This window comes from Triturus cristatus, chromosome 5_1 (genome assembly GCF_964204655.1).
Source record: "Triturus cristatus chromosome 5_1, aTriCri1.1, whole genome shotgun sequence".
In the NCBI taxonomy this organism is placed as follows: Eukaryota; Metazoa; Chordata; class Amphibia; order Caudata; family Salamandridae; genus Triturus; species Triturus cristatus.
Window position 1 is genome coordinate 701,622,181 of NC_140587.1, and position 22,343 is coordinate 701,644,523.

Genomic DNA, 22,343 nt, shown 5'->3' on the forward strand with positions numbered 1-22,343 from the left:
TTGCCGGCGTTGAGTGCGTGGAGGGAGTTGGCGTCGTATTGGCATCAGGTGTTGTGGCGCTCGCGGGGGCCAGGGGGTCTGGAGTGGGGTGCGGTCCAGGCGCGGACGGGCGCAGACGACTTGCCTTAGGTGTGCCTTCGGCGCGCCCGCTACGTGCGTCCACTGCGTGATTGCGCAGCAATCTCCATTAAGTAGGGGCAGCGGTGGGAGGAGCAGCTGGGAGGCGGGAGCGGCGTGGGCGGGAGGCAGAGGGCAAAATAGGCGTAGGGGGCCACAGTGAGGAGTCAGCGGGGGCAGAAAACAATACAATCAGGACAAAACCCAAAAACAATATCACAATCGGAGCAGAAATGCGGGGGGAGTAAAAAACAGGACCGGCAACAGGCACCAGCAGGGTGTAGACTAGAACCCTGCCTGGGAGGACTGCAGGCAGACGACAGCACAGAGAAGCTGCGGGGGACAAGCTGATCTCTGGCCGAGGGCCTGGGGTCTAGCTCGCGCTCCCCGCAGCGGTCTCCATTAAGTAGGGGTGGGGGGAGGGAGGAGCAGCTGGGAGGCGGGAGTGGCGTGGGCGGGAAGCAGAGGTCAAAATAGACGTAGGGGGCCACAGAGAGGAGTCAGCGGGGGCAGAAAACAATACAATCAGAACAAAACCCCAAAACAATGTCACAATCGGAGCAGAAATGCGGGGGGAGTAAAAAACAGTACCGGCAACAGGCACCAGCAAGGTGCAGACTAGAACCCTGCCTGGGAGGACCGCAGGCAGACTACAGCACGGAGGAGCTGCGGGGCTCAAGCTGATCTCTGGTTGAGGGCCGGGGTCTAGCTCGCGCTCCCCGCAGCAGTCTCCATTAAGTAGGGGCGGGGTAGGGAGGAGCAGCTGGGAGGCGGGAGCGGCGTGGGCGGGAAGCAGAGGGCAAAATAGATGGAGGGGGCCACAGAGAGGAGTCAGCGGGGGCAGAAAACAATGCAATCAGGACAAAACCCAAAAACAATGTCACAATCGGAGCAGAAATGCGAGGGGGAGTAAAAAACAGAACCGGCAACAGACACCAGCAAGTTGCAGACTATAACCCTGCCTGGGAGGACCGCAGACAGATGACAGCATGGAGGAGCTGCTGGGGACGAGCTGATCTCTGGCAAAGGGCCAAGGGTCTAGCTTACTTTCGGTTCCGATGATGACAGTGTTCATTTGCATTGTGGTCAAGCAGCAGCAGCGTCAGGAATTAGAAGGTCGGGTCCATAGTGATCCACGAAGTGTGAAGGTGAGGAAAGGCGAGTTTCTGCCTTATAATGGTCGCAATCCGCCAACTTAAGTGTGGAGGTTTTACTGCAACAGTCACGTTGGTGGGAAGGCACATTGTGATTGGCACGGCAGAGAAACTGGCAGTCCTCCTTCCGACAGCCACTTTTGCCAATTGCGTCATCGACGTGGGTGAACGTACCTGGTGGAGTCAGCGGCACTCTGACGGTCTTTCGTCCGTCGAACCGCCAGATTCTAAATAGAGTCGGCAGACCACCTAGTAGACAGGCGGAGAATCCATCTAAAAAACAGCGGCGGGACTAGGTCCACCAAGATTTAAATCAGGCCCTAAGTTTTTAATATGAATTTATATTTCCTCCCTTCTCCCCTGCACCTTCCTTGTGTTGCTTCCCTTTGCCTTCTACCTGCTGTCCGTTGTTGGTCTCTCCCTCCTCTCCCACACCTCCCAAGTGATGTTTCCTCCACTCAATCTCCTCCCGCTGTCTGTTTCCGCTCCCTCCCTTGTTTTGCTACCCCCTGCACTCCTCCTGCTGTCCGTTACTGCTCCCTCCTCCCTGCACCTCCCTTGTGTTGCTTTCCCCCATGCTTTTTAGACATATTGCACAGGAGCGCAGGCTGCTGTGCAACATGGTTTAAAGAAAAAAAGTGCTATGACTGCGCAAAGGCCGGTCACTAACCAAGCCGACTGCCACAAAATCCAGGACTTCTTCCTAACCAAGGTCGAAGATATTATTTCTGTTATTAATAATACGCACATCACCCCCTGTCCCCTACCGGTGGAGGAGGAGCCCTCTGACCTACAGGGCTTCTCTCTGTCTCAGTTCCCTGCGCTCGAACCACATGACCTAGCTCACATAGTGGTCAAAGTGAAATCTGGGTCACCAGAGGACCCTTCCCCCATGAAGGTGTTTAAAATTATTATTCCTCTGGTTGAGGCTGAGGTGTTGTCCGTTCTGAATCTATCCTTGACAACAGGAACGGTACCACAGAAATTTAAGGAAGCTATAGTGATTCCACTGTTGAAGAAAGCAGGGGCAGACATTAGGAATTTGAAAAACATTTGCCCCATATCCCAACTTCCGTTCCTGGCGAAAGTACTTGAACAACATGTACTCAGAGTTCTATCGTCATGTCAAACAACATCGCTTGTTACATAATCACCAAGCTGGGTTTAGGGCTCATAACAGCACAGAGTTAGTGATGCTTTCAGTCTTGGATGATCTGCGACTCGCAGGCGACAAGAAGACTCCCTCAGTATTAATCCTACTTGACCTCTCAGCCGCCTTTGATACGGTGAATCATGAGCAGCTACTTGCTCGAATGCGGCGGCTGGGAGTCACTGGGACAGTCCTCCAGTGGTTCACTTCATTCTTGGAGGATCGATGTCAGAAGGTCCAATTAGGAGACGATATGTGATCTTCGTTGGGGGGTCCCACAGGGTTTCGGCGCTGTCCCCCCTGCTATTTAACATTTACCTCCAACTCTTGATTGAGGCTCTGGCAAAAGCAGATTGCCAGGTGTTTAATTATGCGGACGATACTCAGTTAATAGTGCTCATTGATAACTCCCTTGATTCACAGCGGAACGTTCAGAACATTCTTCGGTACACCATGAATTGGATGACCTCTAATTCTCTGTAGGTGAACCCAGATGAAACCGAAGTCTTGGTACTTTCCTCAGGTTTATCCCCCTGGTCCAGCCTCTTCTGACCCCAAGAGCTGGACACTACTCCAACGCCTGTGCCAGCCGTGAAGAGTCTGGGCATTAGGCTGGACACTGGACTGACCTTAAAGATCCGGGTGTCTGCTGCTGTGGGAAGCTGCATCGGACTGATGCGACAACTTCGAAAACTATCGATCTTGTTGTCACCCGCTACCATGCAGACAGTGGTGACTGCATTAATTCTATCTCGCCTAGATTATGGCAATGCAGTCCATATTGGCCTTCCTGGTATACTCCTGAGGAAACTCCAAGTGGTTATGAACGACGCAGCAAGGCTGATATATGAACTGCCTCGTAGAGCGCATGCTACCCCCCTGTTGCATCAACTGCACTGGTTACCTATCAAACAAAGGGTAAGCTTCAAGGGCCTGTGCATTACACATAAATCCCTGTTTGGTGAAGCACCAAAATATATTAAAGATCACTTGAAGCCCTGCGAACCGGGCCGCCACCTTCGCTCATCACAGGCTAGCCTCCTTGCCTGCCCTCGCTTCAACAGGGCCACTTTTGGAGGCTGGTTTTTTCGGTCTCCATCCCCCAGATTTGGACCAAGCTACTGGATGGCATGCGCAAGGAATCCAGATTGCTCCCGTTTCGAAGGAGACTCAAGACGATGCTGTTCACAGAGGCATTTGACCAGGCCTACACTGATCTATGCTGAGCTCAGGGGCGCAAAAGAACTCCCGACTGTTTGAGCTATGATGCAGCGCTTAGAGACCTCTGGTGATTATATCTTTATAAATGCAACTTAGCATAACATATGACATGGTCACGACTGGCCACATTATAGCAATTTTTTTAAATCTTTACTTTAAGTCAAGTTGCACAGCAGCCAGCACTGCTGTGCAACATCTAGAGAACATCTAGACTAGAGAACATTGCAAAGCCAATAGCTCTCTCATGGGTGAAACCTATTAGCTTTGTCAATTGTTTTTTTTTCAATTTGCTAGTCACATTTGACGCTTGGTACAATTTCCACACTGTGAGAAGGTTAGTCTTCAAAAGATACAAAATACAAGACGATATTTATCAGGTATTTATGTTATCCACTGCTATCACGTGACATTTATAAGATATTCACTGCCACTGATTACTTGAAAGTGGTGTGTGGGTTTATGAAAGGCAATGCTGTTGGTTCAATGCACGTCACAGGAAGCCAAAAACGAGGCACACATTGTAACTCTGCATCAAATGTAAATACATATGGTTTGTAAACATGACGACAGTCTCACTGCAGTATGGTTTCTTTACAGTTGTTATTGATGAAAATGATCAGTGTTTGACTTGTCACTGAGATATCTAATCTCCACCTTTGTTGTCTTTTTCAGCTAGTTCCTGCCTGGATTGCTCCTAATCTGTTAACATTTTCCGGATTTCTACTGATTTTAGTTAAATATTTTATATTATCATTTTATGATTGGGATTACACTGCATCAGGTAATTGATTTAGGATAGCGCAGTGAACTAAAATACTAATGTGTTCATTGCAAATGTTTTAAATATTGCATCACTATTTAATGCATCGTTTTCTTCAGTCTGCCTGGAATATATAAGATCTACAGATGTACTAATTTTTCTAATCCTACTGTTTAACCTAATTATTTATTGTGCTTTTTAATACATATTAAAACATGGGCATCGATATTTTCAGTTGTAACACGACACTGGAAATACTGCCTTAATTTATATAATGCAAGCAATTTACGGAGTAGGGAGACAATAATGCCAAAAATTATCAAACAAATAATTATGCAATTACAATGTAAATTAGATAACGCCTTTGCTTTCGTTCCACATATATTTATTTCCCCGATTAAATTTTGCACATATATAAAGTAACTGTGAATTGTTCCGTAAAGTTGTATTGAAACCTAACTTTGGACTTAGCCTTCCAGGGCCCGGAATCAAAATATGGCAGTAAATCCAGCCTCACTAAGGGGACACCACGCAGAAGGCTGAGTACCTCATGATTGTGCATGGCCATTTTCGTACATATTTTACTGGAGAGTTGCCGGGGAATCATTTTTTGCATGCAGCGTAGCAATACCCTCTATAGATGGCCTCCATGAATGGAGCAAATTTACTCCAGGGAAGGGCAAAGTGAACTATTCTGAATATAGTCTCTCACTGAGGCTGTAGGTATAGAGCGAGGAGTTAGCATTTAGAGTCGTAAACTGAAAGGAAGAGGTATAGCCATTGGGAACCAAGGGGACAGGTATGTAAAGTGAGGGTGAGGTGGGGTAAATTGAATGGAACAAGGGGAACTGAAGAATCATAAGGAGGACCTGGTACATGTATGTGCGTTCCATAAAGTAACACTAGTAATACGCAGTCATAGCGGCAAGACCTTGTAGGACCCTATAATAGAGAAGACTCATATTAGAAGGGCCATAAGTGACAGGGGAGGGTGGAAAGGCGAGCATTCCAGTAAAATAGTCAAAAAATGGGGCGGAGCCTAATAACTCTGGTAAGGTGGGGTATGTTCATGGTAGTGACTGTGAATTTGTAAGATGACTCAAGAATACAATCAATCACTCGTTCTGTGATGAGAAGTTCAAGCAACAAACCAGTAATGGATAAAATGAAATGATTGCGGCCTTCAATGTCAGTGTTGGTGCCTAGGTAAAGATTCCAGACTGCTAGTGCAGTGCCATGGGGCAGTAATACACTGGAACCCAAAACATGATTGGAGATGGGAGGCAGAGCCTCAAATTAGTCAGCTGATGAAGTGGTCAGGCTTTGTTTAGAAAAAAACAAATTGGCTTTTTCTAACTAAAGTTGTCATGGCTTGTGGCATGCGGTAGCATCTGGGTTCATGTGTTTTATGGAATTAAGTTTCTTTGGGACTTGGAGGTGCAGTTCCAAGCTTATGTCAGAGTTGCCTACTAGGCTTAGCTCTCTACTTTGCCTTGACACAAATGCTCAAAATTGTTTGCATGAATCTGCCTGCAAGGAAGCAAAGCACCTTGGGGATACTCGAGCTGCTCCTATAAAGTGCTTTAAAACCAGAATATTCGACCTGGGGTGGCCCACAATATTCTGTTGCCGAACCTATTTATCATTTGAGTCGAACGAATGGCTTGCCTTCTCCAATCCCAGCTCATGCAATTTAATATATCTGCTGATGACACCCATGGTTCCCAGGATGTTCTTTGTGTGAACAGGAATGTTGGGGCGGCTCCTACCATCATTCAGCCATGCATGCTGTTAGACCGTGCACTGGAGGCCAATGGCTTACACACAGCTCCGGCAAAATATAGTTGAATATTAACAGCAGCAAAGATTACAAGTGGGCCATGCCCTTCTCGTTCCAGAAACAGTTTGAAATTATGGTTTACATCAACATGGTACAAATGTGAGCTTTAAAGTAGATGCTGCCCTCTGACTGGAACCTCAAACTACATCAAAATCATTGGCATGCTTTTTCCCATGTAGATGTTCCTGCCTTTTCTCTGAATGGAAGAGTACTTGCATTCACATCACTTGCCTGTTGCAATTCCATTCACTTGGGTACTTCGATGGGTCTTCTTGATTGGCTGCAGGAGAGATGACTCCTGGTTGGGTACCAGATTTGGACTCTTCCCCTTGCTGTCTTTGCATCACCCCGGGTGGTTGGGTGGGTCTTTTTCAAGGCCATGTGTACAGCACATGCCCCATTTATGCTCACATCCCTCCTTTCTTGTCATGTTCTGGGTCTGTGCTATTTTTAGGTCCACCCCTGTTGCCAGCAAGGCCAGCTTAAGGATTTTGGGGGCCCTGGATCAAATGCATTTTGGGGGCCCGGTTTTGAATTTATGATTCAGTTTCAGCTTTTTCATGTCCTCTTTGTCCAGGTCACTAACGGTGCACAGCCCCACTGATCTAAATTCGTAATGTGTTTACATCTAATATATAGGGATAGTGACGTGTTTTCAATATTGTAACACAGCAGCAGCTGACTAATATTACTGTAAACAATCTCTGGGACATCCTCCCATTTCTAATATGTGAGGTCCTGTTTTGATCTAAAAGTAACGTTTTCTAAGGATGTTGCATAAAACAAACACATTTCTCTGCAAAATGTCTGTAATAGACTCACACATCACCCACATTAAAAATAAATGACAAGAAAACGGTTTGAGGACTATTTAAGGTCATCAGGATAGGACTCTGCAGAACAGAGCTGGCTCTATAAGGGGGGGGGTGGTGCTGACATCTAGTATGAACTGAATTCAGAGCATGATGAAGACAGATACATATTGTGTCTCATTTGTGAAACCCCTCCAGGCCAGACGTGTGGTGCAGCCACCTCCCCTTCCAGAGGTGGCTAATTCCTGTCAGACAGCGATTCCAGCCCAGGAGCCCTATGGAGGACCTGTAACATAGGAAGACCACAAGGGGGATGTAGGGAAGGGTTTGGGGTATCAGAGCGCCATACAGGATGTCTAAGATATTGTCTAGACTCAATAGGACAAGCTCACTGCGATAGGTCGGGTCATCCAAACTGTCTTTGAACAAATCATTGATGATAATCAACTGTGAGGCTTGATAGTAACAGTGGAGATCTACCATCCCCAACACTCCATCGTACGGGGACTGTCGACGGGGACTGCCGACCATTATTAAAGGCTATGCGTGAACTACCAGACCAAAGGAACGATTGGAGGATGGAGTTGAGCGCATGGGTCGGGATATTCTTTAAGGCATATAGGAAGCAAGGGAGGACCATCATCCTAAAAAGGGCTATGCGACCCATAACGTGAACTGGAAGTTGCATCCATCTCTGGACATCGCCCCTTAAATTTTTGACCCAGGGGCGTCAAGTTGAGGTGTTTCGTATGTTTCAGTACATTGGAGATATGAACCCATAGGTACTTAAAGGAGAGGTGCTGTACCGGGATGTCAGATTGCCAGGAGTGGATACTGTCGGTGTGGGCGTCAAGCGCTGGCTTTCTCTGCCTGCCACCGGGGGCACTATCCTGGAAGTAATAAAAAGTTTTCCTTATTTGTACAAGTGCTTGTAGATATTACTCGTTCTTGCCCATCAGCACTGTCTGGCCTCATCTAGTGAGAGCTGTTGCAACAGGCCCCCACCATACATTGAGCGCGGTCGAGGGTGGGACTGTCCAGGCTACGATGCTCCAGGCTATAGATCTGAGTCTCTAGGGCCATAATCTGTGCTTCTTTCTCGTTTTCCCTACCTAGACCCCTGATTGCTGGCTCACCGGGCATGTAGAGTATAAACCCAAGTGCACTGACCCTTTGATTAATCTCAAAGTAGGAGTGTATCTTGAACTCCAGATATGCTTCAAAAGTGAGGGTCGCTAATTTACCAAGCTTTAAGACGCCACATGGGCCTCTGGGTGGGGTCAGCAGATCCAACTGTCATGATAAGTGGATTATGGTCCGATATCCCTATCAGGAGGAGGGTCACATATGTTACGTGACAGACATCAGTGGCCAGTGTAAGGAAGAGATCAATCTGGGATTCCATTTTATGCGCCGCTGAGGTGTGTATGTATATGCGTGATCACGGAGGTGCCAGACTCTCCACACGTCACAAAGCCTTAGAGCGTCCTTCACGGCTGCAAGCTGCAGGGCGCAGGAGGCGTATCCCTGAGTGGAGTGGCCGGTCGCGTGTAACACTGGGTTGAGCACTGCATTGAAATCTCCGCCAAGGATGGTTATAACCATCGTCATATTAGAGAGCAAAGTGGTCAGTGAGGACAATGGGGTGGCAGGTGCCTGGTTGGGTATGTACATTGAGAGAAATGATGGTGCTGGCCCACAAGTAGACCCTCCAGCCCAACATATCCACCATTAGGGCATGTGTGTGGATTAGTGACTGCCTGAGGGAATCCTCTATGTAACAGAATGGCCACACCTCAGGAACCCCTGGCAAACCCTGAATGGTAAACCCAGTCATAACCGGAGCACTGAAGGAAGGGAAATTGGATTCCCAACAGCTGTGTCTCCTGCAGTATGAGAACAGCGGTTGGAAGCGCTTGGCATAGAACCGGACAGCAGTGCGTTTAATGCGGTCCAGCAAACCATTTACATTCCAGGACATCAATTTAAATGAAGACATCTTGGTGAGGGTGTGGTAGCAGGTAGTCAGCGGGCTCTGTCCCAACAGGGGGTACTGGGGGTGCTGCCGGCAGTGGTAACAGGAATGGGGTATGTGTGTGGTGCAGTGCAAGTGCTGAATTAAACATTTGTGGACGTAGCATGAGATAAAAGAACACAATACAACAAATAGTTCCCTGGAACTCCCCAACACCCCACCCCATACTTCCACCCACAAAGCATCTGTCGCTCGAACTTGACAGAGGAGAAGCAAACGAACAGAAAAAACAAGAATAAGTCATAGGCAATCTGTGTGGACCTCCTCCATGAAGGATATGATGCCAGAGATAAAGGAAAGACAAAGAATGTTATGTAAATACAGTGCGTATCGGACTATGTCTCTGGGCACAACCACATTCCACCCACCGCAACAGCAGCAGTCAGGTGGTCAAGTAGACTCAACTTTGGGAGTCTTGCCCCCTCAGGTCATGGTTGTTTTGTGCACAGGAGAGCTGTCCATTGCCCGCAGCCACTCTGGTCGAAGGGGGATCTGAGTCCAAGGAGCTGAGTCAGCTGCCAACCCAGGGGAGGGCCTGTAGGAATGGGTCCGCCTCTTACTCTGTGGCCTCGGGTTTTGGCCGGTGGCACAACCCGCCGCTGGGGTTCACATCATCGTACTGTGCTTGCAAGTCTCTCCTCACCTCAGCCCACTCCCAGGCCTGTTCAGGGGTTTCATAGAAGTAGGATGTGGAAGTGAAAAGCACTTTCGGTTTAACATTGAAGAGGAGTATGTACTGTAGATTGAGTGCTCTGAGTTTTTGCTTGACCTAAAAGAGCAACGAAGTTGTTGGGCTGTCTTGGTATTATCATGGAAGAGCATTACAGATGTATTTTGATATCAAAGGTCAGGCTGCCAACGGGCCTCTCTGAGGATAGCGTCTCTATCTTGGAAATTTAGTATTTTAGTGACCAATGGGTGTGCTGGTGCCCCAGGAGGAGGACGCAGGGTAAAGAATCGGTGGACCACTTCGCCAGAAACCAAGGTGAAAGCGCGGTCTCCTCTAGGACCCATAAGTAAAACCAAGTCTCCATGAAATTTGCAATGTCCGGCATCTCAGCCTCCTCCGGGAAACCCACATTGGTAAATTATTGCGGCGAGAGTGGTTTTCAGCATCTTCAGCCCTCTCCTCTAGGGCTGCCACAGAGGACAGCAGACCAGCGACGATGTACCTTTTTGAGTATGCGTGACTATAAAGAACATCGTGCCTTACCACCAATTAGAGAGTAGGCTCTAATAAGTGGCAATGTATGATGTACCTTTTAGAGTATGTGTGACTATAAAGGACATCGTTCCCCTCCTGGAGCTGGAAGTCAGTATGCTCTAAAATCTAGGGTTGATTGACCTACACCTCAATCAGGTAGGACTCTCCTGGATTTCTCTTTTGTTTTTTTAGCACAAAAACAATTTAGCGACGTGACCGCCGTAAGGTATTTAGTTATCCCTGGCCCTGAAGAATGTCCCAGACCCATAAGAGCTACATAGTAGGGCAGAAACATGTTGGCCTAACAGAGATACAGTTTCAGCCATTGTTCTAAACATTCCATCTCGCCTCGGATTTTAGATATGCCTGTAGTCCCCAATTAATAAAGGTGTTACACCAGGGAACTGCAAGGGATTTTTAATGAGCTGATCTGGATCCTGCATTTGTCCAGTAGCTTTTTGTCTAAGAACCCCCTACTAAGGGGGGGCGTGGCTTGTCATCATGGCCGTGTAGACATGCTCTGTGAGAGCTCCGTGCGGCAGCCTGATTTAATGACATAAATCTGCAGAATGCTGGTTCATGTTCGCTTCGCAGGTGGTCTCCTGGACTCCGAGAGACCCCGGGTAACTACAGGCGCACTTGCGACTCCCCGGGACCACGAGACAGCTGAGACGAGGCCTGGCGCTGGTTGGGAGTCAGCACCATGTTGGTCATAGGAGGTGCGGAAGTGCTACAACGACCGGACCTGGGATTCACCCGAGCTCTGCCGCGGAACTGTGGGTGCGACGCAGCTCCAGTGAATGCCGAGCGCTGGCTGGCTGCGGATGGGAGGCAGAGTGGTGACCGGTGCATCTGATGTGGAGCGGTGATCGGCCCTATAGCATCCCAGGGATGCCGGGACCCGCTGGTGAGGGATCGCAGTGGGGGTGCCCTCCACAGGAGGCAGAAGAGGCCTGGGACCCTAGAAATTGAACGGGCTGAGATTGCCCCCCCCCCGTTGCATTCATGACTGGAGGCTCCAGGCGGTAATTAGGAGGGGCACGGAACTGATTTGCTGGTGGGCCCTTGACCTGTGGGATGAGTGTGACCATGAGGGACCGGCAGCCAGAAACGAGAAAGAAGACCGGGGAGGTGCCTTGTGGCCTAAACCAGACTGAGGTGAGCGCGTGGAGGGCCCCGGGAGGGGCACTCCTTGAGCATTCAATCTGGATGGCTGTCATGGGGCCAGAATAAGCTGTCAGCCTGGAGATGATATAGTCCCTACCCAAAGGACTTGACTGAGCCTGGAGTGGCACGCGAGGCAATCGCCGCTGAGGGACGAGGGCCCCAGGCTATCCTGGCCGGAGGAGGAACTCGGAGGGAGCTGCGAGGGAGCCCCCAGGTGGGATACAGGCAGATAAGGGGACACTGAGACCACCAGGAGTCACTGGGATATGGCACCCGGCTGTGATTGGCTTGTGGATCCTGGAGGGCCAGACCCCTGGGGGATTCCTTGGAGAAGGACCACCCTGAGGACTCGCCAGCATACCATTGAGACCCAGGGTCGAGAGCATTGTGCATTGGATGCCTTGGAACTCCTGAGTACAGATAACCTGGGTGGTTTTTTGTTTTTGTTTTTTTTCGTCTTCTTTTTCCATCTGGGGTGTTCCCCGGGATAACAGAAGTTATACTACGCCTGTTGCCATGGGGAAAGACAAAGTAGTAAAGGCACAGGCCAACAAAATCTCAAATTATGCCCAGCCAATATTACAAGGCCCTGATGCCAGGGAGGAGGTGTCCGCGCAGAAGAAGGGGACTGCTGAGGGAGCTGCCGAGGACCCTGCCACATGAAGGGATGTCATTCAGGCAATCCAGTCGACCAGAGATGACATGGTCAGGAAAATATGTGCTGTGGCCATCTACGTGAATCTATTAAGGTGCGACCTGCGGAAGGTCTCAGATAGGCAAACCGTCCGTGAGAAAGAAATGGAGGTGTTAAAGGCAGAAGTGAAAAGTTTCAGCGCCACAGTGGTGGAACTGAAGCAGCAGGTTATAAAGCTGGATGACAGGGCAGCAGATTCAGAAGGAAGGTCGAGAAGAGGGAACCTGAGATTTGTTGGGTTCCCTGAAAAAGTGGAGGGCCCTTCCACAGAACTGTTCCTAGAGGACTGGATCATGCACAAAATGGCTCCCAAGCAGTTGTCCAAATTGTTTAGTTTCGAAAGAGCGCACAGAGCACTGGTGGCTCCCCCTAGACCCGGAGAGCCTCCTCGAGCAATCATCGCGCAGCTATTTACCTTTTGGGACAAAGACTTCCTCCTTCAGTTATCACGCAGCGGACGGCGAATTTTCTTTGAAGGCCACTCCATATCAGTGTACCCTGATTACACCCAGAGAGTCCAGAAACAAAGAAAGACCTTCACTGTCATCAAACACAGACTGAGAGACTTAAACTTAAAATATAGCCTCATGTTCTCAGCTAATCTTCAGGCAGAGAGCGAAGGCCTCGTACTGTTTTTTTTCTCAGCGGAGGAGGCGAGGGACTGGCTGGATACCAGTGCCCCGGAGGGGAGATATCTGGTGCCATCTAAGGCTTCCCCTGGAGCAACGCCTATGAAAACATCATGGAGGGGAAGCAGACAACCTGCGTGCCAACCACAGCCCATACAGACGGCAAGCTTGGGTCGTATCACAGTCCGACAAGACGGCACGCTGAAGGCTTTGGATACAGAGATTGTGCCGGACTCGATGGAGATGACGCCGGATGTAGCGGATGATACCAGCGATCTAGGCAGCGGTCACGAAGGTACACTGTTTGCTGAACCCAGAGAGAGGAACTGCACAGATAAGTTTAGTCAGTAAGGTATCATAATGGGGTCCCTGAGAGACTGGCTCATAGGTATCCTTTTGGGGCCCCTGAAAGACTTGTGGTTCGGAATCGCGTGAATGACTTCACGGGTCTCCCTTGTGATTCCTGTAGGGGGTACACCTGGAAGACCATGCTGATCATTATCTCTCATAAGGGCATGGGTGGCCGCAGGAGTAGCAATGCCCCCCACCAGAGTCCAGGCCCGCCTGGGAGGTTTGAGAGAAATCTTCTGCCCCGGCGTAGCCAGTTCTCTAGCACAGCATTAGACCGACAATCGTACTTGTTTGCTTTACTGCATAGGGCTGGACTGGGTCTCGGCCCTTGAACACCTGAGCTTACAATGTTGAAATGTTTTTGGGGAGGTGGTATGGGGCGGTATGTGCTGCTCTTCCTATGGATTGCAATACACTCATCGGAATTCACACAACTGTCCATGGGGTGGGGAGGGGGTTGGGTTTGTTCAATCTTCAAAGTTTTCTCAGTTGGTTGGGGAATTGTTAGGGTCGCGTTGGACTACACCGTGTCGTATACACTAATGGGCCAAAGGGTCGGATTTCCTGGGGAATGGGTGGTAGAATTTAGTATCATTCAGGTGAATCATCATGCCAGTCCAAACATTGAAGTTACTTAATTGGAATGTGCGGAGTATGGCCGGCCTCGACAAACGTCCCAAAGTGCATGCATTTTTAAAGAGGTACAGAATAGCAATTACGGGGCTCCAAGATGGGGGAACTCCATATCGAGTGTACAGAAAAGATAGCGGGGTCAACTGCATGCAACCTCGTATTTAGGCTTTGTGCGGGGGTGTTGGTGTGGATGGCACCGGGGGTCCCATTTCACCACTTGCACCATGTCCTGGACCCTGATGGGAGATATGTTATTCTATTTGGGAGATGGGAAGGCAGGGAAATTTGCATAATTAATGTTTATGCGCCTAACTCCGACTGCCCTGACTTTTTCCAATCCGTACTGAAGGCAGTGACACCATACAAGGGCACAGAACTTATTCTTTTCGGGGACTTTAATTCTATTTTTGATGGAGAATTGGACAGAGAACACCCTAGAGATAATGCTAAACCTTGCATGTCCAGATCACTCCACATCATAATGCAGGGCTTGCAGCTGCGGGATGAATGGAGGGGACGTAACCCCTCAAAGAGAGAGTTTTCCTGTTACACTCCAGTCGCCAACACATTTACCCGAATAGACCACTGTTATCTCTCATAGGGTCTTTCCGCCACTACAGAGGGCATCTCCTATTTACCTCGATACCTTTTGGATCATGCACCTTTATTACTCACTCTGAAGAGCGGACTGGGGCGCCCGGCCATCCCACTCTAGCAATTCAGGGCTGAAGCACTTATGGATCCCCCATATGCACATACACTTAGGGAGGTGGTGCAACACTTTTTTGAGGATAACTGGGGATCGACTGCTACCAGATCCACAGAATGGGAGGCCATGAAGGTAGTCCTGAGGGGAGCTTGCATGCGTACTACATATGGGGTACAACACCAGCTTAGCAATGATATTATATCCTTAGAAAAGCAGCTTATGACCCTGGACGATGCTCTTTAAGGACACCCACTGGTATGGCTGACTGGACAAGGGTGGTCTGTGGAGAGATGCTAAAGGCCTGGACCAGATTAGAAAAACACAGGTATACCACCTATAGGCAATGGTTACATATGGAGGGGGACAGGTCAGGGGCTCTCCTAGCACGATTGATTAGGACGAAGACAGAACACACACCTATCCTACAGCTCCGAAATGGAGTGGGGACCATAATGTACATGCAAGATGCGATTTTGAGGGAATTTGCGTCCCACCTACAACACACGTGTACACCTGCCCTCCAGGTTTGACCGCACATACTTTGGGAATATATCGAAGGGATGACACTTCCCACTTTGGGGGAGGAAGATGCTGAAGCTCTAGGGGCACCAATTACTAGGGCAGAAATACTAGTATCGATTAAAAAGCTGAAACCAGAGAAGTGGCCCGGGAGTGATGGGCTCCGGGCGGAGTTTTATCAAATATTTGGCCCGCAATTGGCTGACCATCTCCTTGAGGTGTTCAATGAAGCCCTGGCTCGTGGGGAACATCCCAGCACCATGATGGAGGCCCTGGTGTCTTTGATTCCCAAGCCAGATAGGGATCCCCTCTCTCCGAGCTCTTACAGGCCTATCTCACTCCTGAATATAGATGACAAAATTCTTAGTGGCATCTTGGCAACACATCTCTTGCCATATGTGGCCCGGCTGATCCACCCGGACCAGGCTGGTTTTATTCCCAGTCGCAATACAACAAATAAATTGCGTAGACTCGCACATATTTGGCATGCGCCATATTGACAAGAAGAGTGCTGGGCACCATGCCTTCTGGGCATTCAACAGGCCTTCGACTCTGTCGAATGGAGCTATATGTGGGTGATCCTTGGCAGGATGGGATGGGGGAAAAGTACATAGGATGGACGAAACTCTAATACACTAGTCCAACAGCTAGGGTGCGTATACGCAATCAGGTGTCGGTCAGCTTCAAGCTACAAAGGGGTACCTGACAGGGTTGCCTCTTAATGCCACTTCTCTTCGTGCTTGTGATGGAGCCCCTGACGATTACCCTTAGGACTGTGATGGAAAGGTGGGGGATACTGTTGGGAAGTGTTACACATGTGATGTCTATGTACGTGGATGATACGTTTGTATATCTGTGGCACCCTGAAGAGGCAGTACCTGTGCTTCTCAGGGAATTGGTCAGATTTGGGGAGATTTTGGGACTGCGCCTGCATCCAGGGAAATCCAAGCTCTTCCCCATGGGCCGTCTGGCTGGGAAGGAAGAAAGTGAACTACCTTCGGTGGGAATGAGTTGGGTCCGTGACAAAGTGGGACCCCTGGGGATTAAATTGGCGCACACGTAGGCTGCCTACTTGTGGAAAAACATAGGGAGGTGTGTGGAGGGTATCCAAAGATCGATTGTTTTTTGGCAGGGGCTACCCTTATCTTTGATGGATAGGGTGGCGCTGACCAAAATGGTGATCCTACCAAGGTGTCTGTATGCCATGCAAAACTCACTTTATCATGTACCACAGACGTATTTCTGACATCTGGACCGCCTTCTGGTGGAGTTGCAAACAGCAGAGGGTACAACTAGACACACTACAGAGTACATGGGAACAGGGAGGACTTGAGGTACCTTGGTTGGAACTCTACTATATAGTGGCGCAGTTCCAGCATGCGGTGCACTGGCTGGACAAACATGATAATTGAGAGAAGCAGTTACTGGCGGGCACGCACAAGGGGATCCCTCTCCCTGAGCTGCTCATGCTAGGGTCGAGGGTGCCCACCTAGCTTTCATATATTATTCATCATGTGACCACAACCTGGAAGCTTCAGTCAAGACTGTGATGAAAAGAGCGCCCTATGCTCCAGATGCACCGCTGTGGGCTGTGCTACCATTTAAACGTATAGGTCACACCATGTCAATCAGTAAATGGAAGGAGGGGCTTCTCACATGATGGGGGACCTGTATGCTGCCCAACAGTTCCTCACTAGGGAGGAGGCGGAATCCCTGTTTGAGCTTGGCAGGGGACAATACCTTCAGTACGCAAAAATCTCGGTGGTGGCTCACAAATTGTGGCCAATGTTTCCGCATGAGCCGTCCATAACGGCTACCCTACAGGCTATTTCTACCTTGGCAGGGGCGTAGGTTGATTTCACATATCTATGGGGCGCTTAGGGGGGACATCCCCACTGGTCCTCTTCCTGTTCACACTAAATGGGACACAATACTAGATTAACCCTTAACATGGACGGAATGGAGAAGGGTGCATGAGGGAGTCAAACAAATTAGCTCCAATGCTAGGTTCAAACTCACACAATATAATATAATGACCTAAACCTATCTTACCCCATGAGTTTTACACAAAATATATCCGGACCGCCCCACCCACTGCCCCAGGTGCGGAAGTCCTGACGTCCATTTTATGCTCATGACTTGGGATTGCCCGGAATTGTCATCTTACTGGGGGAAGGTGATAGAAAGCCTAACACTAGTTACGGAATGGACGATACCTCACTCCGTCAGGAGATATTACTGGGACTACTCCCCAGGCCTCAGGGGAAAAGGCTCACAAGGAAATTCCTTCAATTGGGGCTAGTACTAGCCAAACGGAAAATAGCAATTAGGTGGATGAGCTCGACGCACCCAACAGTGGAAAGTTAGGCTAAAGATCTGAGGGAGTAGGCAACAGCGGAGCTAATTCGGATGAAAAGAGTTAGAAGGGATGAAAAACTTGAAGATGACGCCAGGGCACAGAACGCTATGATAATGGACGTACCCAAGAGAGGGTCTCTTCTCTCTGAGGTGAGGGAGGGGTTACGGGCTGGCCATGTTGGTTCTGTGGCAACATCGACACACAGGAGTATCCCAGTGCCCGGGAGTGTAGAAGACGTTCAACACTCATAGGGCGTACTCTGTCCCTGGATGCCAGACATGAGCAGGAGCATTAAACTCGACCAAGGGGATGGAGGCAGGGGATATGTTATGTGTTTAGTTTACTTTTGAAAATGTGCTGTCTAACATATCGCATCGGTAACATGTACTATTGTTGTGAGGTTGATGCTGAGAATAAGCTCTATTCTTGAAAAGAATGTACTAATATTATTGTCATAAGCACCTGCGATGTATAACCTCTGTCCGGATTTTACTGTGATTCTGGAATGTTAAATGATAAATAAATAAAAATTTCTAAAAAAAACAAAAAGAAGAAGAACTCCATACTGGTCTGAGTTCAACAGGAGGTCGAGTCTGCCCTAGTGGCACTGTCCTACCAGGGTGGGGAGAGGTTGCAGATGATTAATCATGACACATGTATGTGTGTGTGAGGCTCCCTCTTCCATAAAGATGGACTTTCCTTGGCACCTGGACAGGAATTCTGTAACGTCCAAATAGGACTCCGACTTGGTTTCCTATATAGGAGCGCAGTCATTCATGTTCTTTGTACAGTTATCTTACCTTGTTATGGTTGATGCGTGTTGTAGGAGGACGTATGGTAGTTTGACTTCCCCCTCTCTACTTGTGTGTTAAGAGTCTCCTGTGGAGATGTCAGCCCAGCCTTGTCCCAGTGTTGGGCCGCTTTCCCGGTCGAAGAGGCTGCTCCGTCACCTTCAAGAGAGGAGGACCGTCAACAGACCGCGTCCGTAACAGCAAGGAACCAGGCCGTGCTGCGGGGGGCAACCTGTGGCCAGGCGTCGTGGATCTCTTAGAGTCCCAGCTCAAACGGGGTAGCTGCAGACTCTCTGTGGAAGGCGGGGAGCAGAGTGGGGCCCAGAGGGGCAGTCCAAGTGGCATGGATGAAGCCGGATGGTGGAGGAGGTCGGGAGCAGTTTCACACTGCCACCTTGGCCTCAATGACCACACCCCAGGCCTAGAACAGTCTTACCCGAACCCGTGGCAGCTGGCAAGACTGAAGTGCTTGTTCACAGGTTCCAATCTCCTGATGCTGCTGGCCTGCGACCTCTTGCAGTCTTTCCCTATGACACGTAAGGCCTCCTCAGTCTACACATGGCTTGCATCAATGTCGTACCTCCTCTCTCTTGACTTCTGCGGCAATCGGTACGTGCTCTGCACAGCATCCTTGGCATGACGATCCAAAGAGACAGCCCAGAGTTCTTGGTGTGCCCCTCCTGGTAATCGGCAGTTGCCAACTTAGACTCGCACTCTGGAGTCGGTCTTATCCTCATGGAGGCCCACCTCCATGTCAAACAGGTCTTATCGTCATGCTGGCCCCCTCCTGATAACAAGAGTCACCGATATCAGCTCTCACAAGAGCAATGGCCCTTGCTTCACAATGGCACCCCCTGGCACATAGGGATCGCCAATCTTAGCTGTCACAAGGACGATGGCCATAGCTTCTGCAAGAGATTTCAGATAGCTTGTATTTTTGCAGGCTTCTCACACTTACCGCACCAGGATTCACTTGGCCCTGCTGGGCCTCGCTGCCTCCAGGTGCTCTCCTCCTACTCACAGGATTCACTGCTCTTCTTAGGCAGTCAGAAGGCTGGTGCTCCAGGCTCAGGGCAAGAGGTCTCAATAGGTCTAGACTTCCTGGATGATTGCCCCTCACCCAGCTGGGAGACTAGCAGACCCTGGTCCCTAGTCCTGGTTTCAGCAAGTAGACGTCTTGGTGAACTTCTCATCAGTTGAACCCGGCTGTAGAGTAATGCGGTTGGGTGGCTTGGAGGATTAATGTGTCTATTACAAGAAACTCTGTTTGATCCCTTGGTCACTGGTTTGAATTCCAGCAATTCTGCTAAGTCTTTCATTCCTCCACATTGACGAACAAGGCAGCGTCTATAGACCTCCAGTAGGTGAATTATTGTTCTATATATATGCCTGTGATGTTATTTACATCTGTATTTTCTTATTTTTGAGAGACTGCTTATTTTCTCATTTTTCTAGTTACTGGTCAAGAACCGATTCCTAATTGGGTTTGGCTGTTTACAACATTGGCGACCCTGTTTGCATATGGATTAGGTACAGTATGGAAACAGCTAGATTATATCAGATAACATTTGTTAGTATGAAATAAATGGTGTTTCATAATGTTTGTCCTTTTTTAAAAAGAAAAACTGAATTAAAGTAAGATGGTTAAGTAATTCACCAAAATGCTAGGGGTAGCGGAAGTGACATCACATACCCATTGACCTTAATAAAGTCACAGGAAGCCATATCATATACCTTTGACCCTCACTCTTGCCAGCACGTGATGTCACCTTACCTTAACCCTGATGACATCACAGTATCTAACACCACTTAAGTTTCATAATAACAGTATGATTAATACAACAACACAGAGAAGTGTCTATTTTAGATTTCACCTGCAGTAGGATTTTGACATGATTAGCCAGTGGAACATTCCTCGCTTTTGTTTTATATTACATGGAAGATTATGTGTAGCCAGAAGAGGATATAGTGCTACAAAACACAGAATAGCACTGGGTACCTAAATTATCTACACCACGTGCTCTCGTGATTTACTAGTTTCCCTGGTGTATACCGCGATAATAAACGTACTGACAAATCACAGGTGAAGCAAAAAAAGATTTAGAATGCAATAGTAATTATGTGCACATGTATTAATTGATATAGACCAAATATTGAATTTGAACTATGTTTTTGGCATAAACGATTCTATATTCTTAATAAATTTGTATTCATGATCGTTTGCAAGGCACAATAATTCTTGTGAAGCACAGAGGTGACGTTTTATTTCAAATGTAACATTTTGCAATAATGAAACTTGGCAACAACTTGCTTGAAATATGTTTGTTTTTAGTTCATGTTTTTATTTTGGGCATTTCACTGAATGTATTTATATTACAAAATGTAAAGGGTAATGTCTCGGCTTCAGTGGAAGGTGCTTCAAGTAACCAGTGGTCATCACAGCACTGTTTAGCTTCCATTCTTGCAGTGGCGACTGGTTTTCTTTGAAAGTGGTGTGGTGTACTCGTTGCCCTGAATTGCAGTTAACATACAAACACAGCCGCTAACAAATACATGCTTTATCTCACATACAATCACCGCACACATGCACTCACCAGAGATTTAAAAACAACTTTGTAGGAGAGTAGGGTCTGCTATCCTATGGTCACCCCAAATTTTTGCTTTTTGCTTCACTGGTTTCTGACATATTGAGGCTGTGGGCCTGCTAATCAGACCCCCAGCCTGCTGTTCTCTCTACTAAATTGACACCATGCACCCTAGGTGCATAACCAATTGGAATTGGATAACCCTGTGAGCCCCTGTACCAGTGTACACTAGGTACCCAGGGCATTGGTGTATCTAAGGCCTACCAGGGGCTGAAGCATGTATTATGCCACCCCTGGCCTGGCCTAGCAATTTGACACAACTGGCTGATCACTCAGCTGGGGTAAGTTGGTGTAACCACCTCTTACTTAGGTGTAGTATACCGATACCTAACCTTAAATGGGACACCTGGTAACCTATAAGTCACTCCTATGGCAGGCCTTAACAATCCTGAAGGCAGAGTGCTTGGTTCCATGTGAGATGGTGCTCTGGCATGAGCTGAGCCTGTCTGCAGTGGTCGGAACAACTTCCTTCTACCGTTTCCAGATATCGTCATACCATATACTCTTAAGTGCATTATGAACCTCGCGGTTAAATGCTATCTTTGGTTTGGCTTTATCAAAACATGTCGAGTAAGGTGTCATACGAATTGGAATACTAACCCCTCGCCAATTCTGGCGACGGGGTTAGCATTCCACCCTTCTAGAGGGACACGACATGTACAGTACCTAAAACCCGGGTAAAATCAGACATATCCCACAAAATGGATGCTGCCACTACAGACACAAGTCTGCCCTCCTGCTGCTGGGAGTCCTTCCAGCTTGGGAGACATGGACAAAGGGTTTCCTGCCAGGGGAGGTGCGAGCACCACCCTAGACAGGATTTTGTGTATTGGTCAGGTAGGGCTTGAATGGAATCAGACATGCCTGAGGCTCACAAGGAGCCTCGGTGCATATGCCAGTTCAAACCGGTCCTGGGTCACACCAGCCCCGGACCTGGGGCGAGCTGGACAAAGGATTGGGGGTGTAACCACCCCCCTTCCTGGTCCCACCCTTGGGGAGGGACCTAGCAGGTAGCCCGGCCCCTAGAATCCGCTTAAAGGTAGGAGCTGTGTCCTAAGACTTCAGACATCCTGGAATCAACTTAACTACAAGAAGAAGACGGGAACTTCGACGCTCTGCTGCACAGAGGACAGAAGGAAATCTCCCCTATGGTGAGGGAGTGACCATCTTGCTAACGCAAGCACCAACCAGCTATTCGACGTCTGCTTTGCCGCCGCCTCCCGCCAGAGCCCGAGCCCAGAGCCCAACAAGACCTGGACCTCCAGACCTCTCACAGCCCGATCCACAGTCCCTGCAAAGAAGGAACCCGTGGAGGCACCGAGACACGTGGAGGCAGCCATCTTGAAAGACCGACGACAAGCTGCAAGCGCAACGACAGAGGCTCCCTCCAAGTTGTGCTTTGGGTCCTGAGAAGCCCAACACCCGAGCAGCATCTGCACCAAAGGTGAGCCCTCCAGCATCTCCACGATCTGCGTGGGGCCCCTCTGCACTTTGCATCTTGACGCGCCTGCCCGGTCCCTGGCCTGTTGGCTAGTGGCCATTTTGGCGACCTA

General features: G+C 48.8%; 1 protein-coding gene across 1 annotated transcript in view; it reads left to right on the top strand.

Annotated features, from left to right (window-relative positions):
• Nucleotides 1–22,343, top strand: part of LOC146831383 (ethanolaminephosphotransferase 1-like) — a 363,147-nt gene that overhangs the window by 72,745 nt on the left and 268,059 nt on the right. The window contains exons 3-4 of the mRNA XM_085605667.1: nucleotides 4,315–4,423; nucleotides 19,601–19,675. Of these exons, the coding sequence (XP_085461793.1) occupies nucleotides 4,315–4,423; nucleotides 19,601–19,675 (184 nt within the window). The remainder of the gene's footprint in view (nucleotides 1–4,314; nucleotides 4,424–19,600; nucleotides 19,676–22,343) is intronic.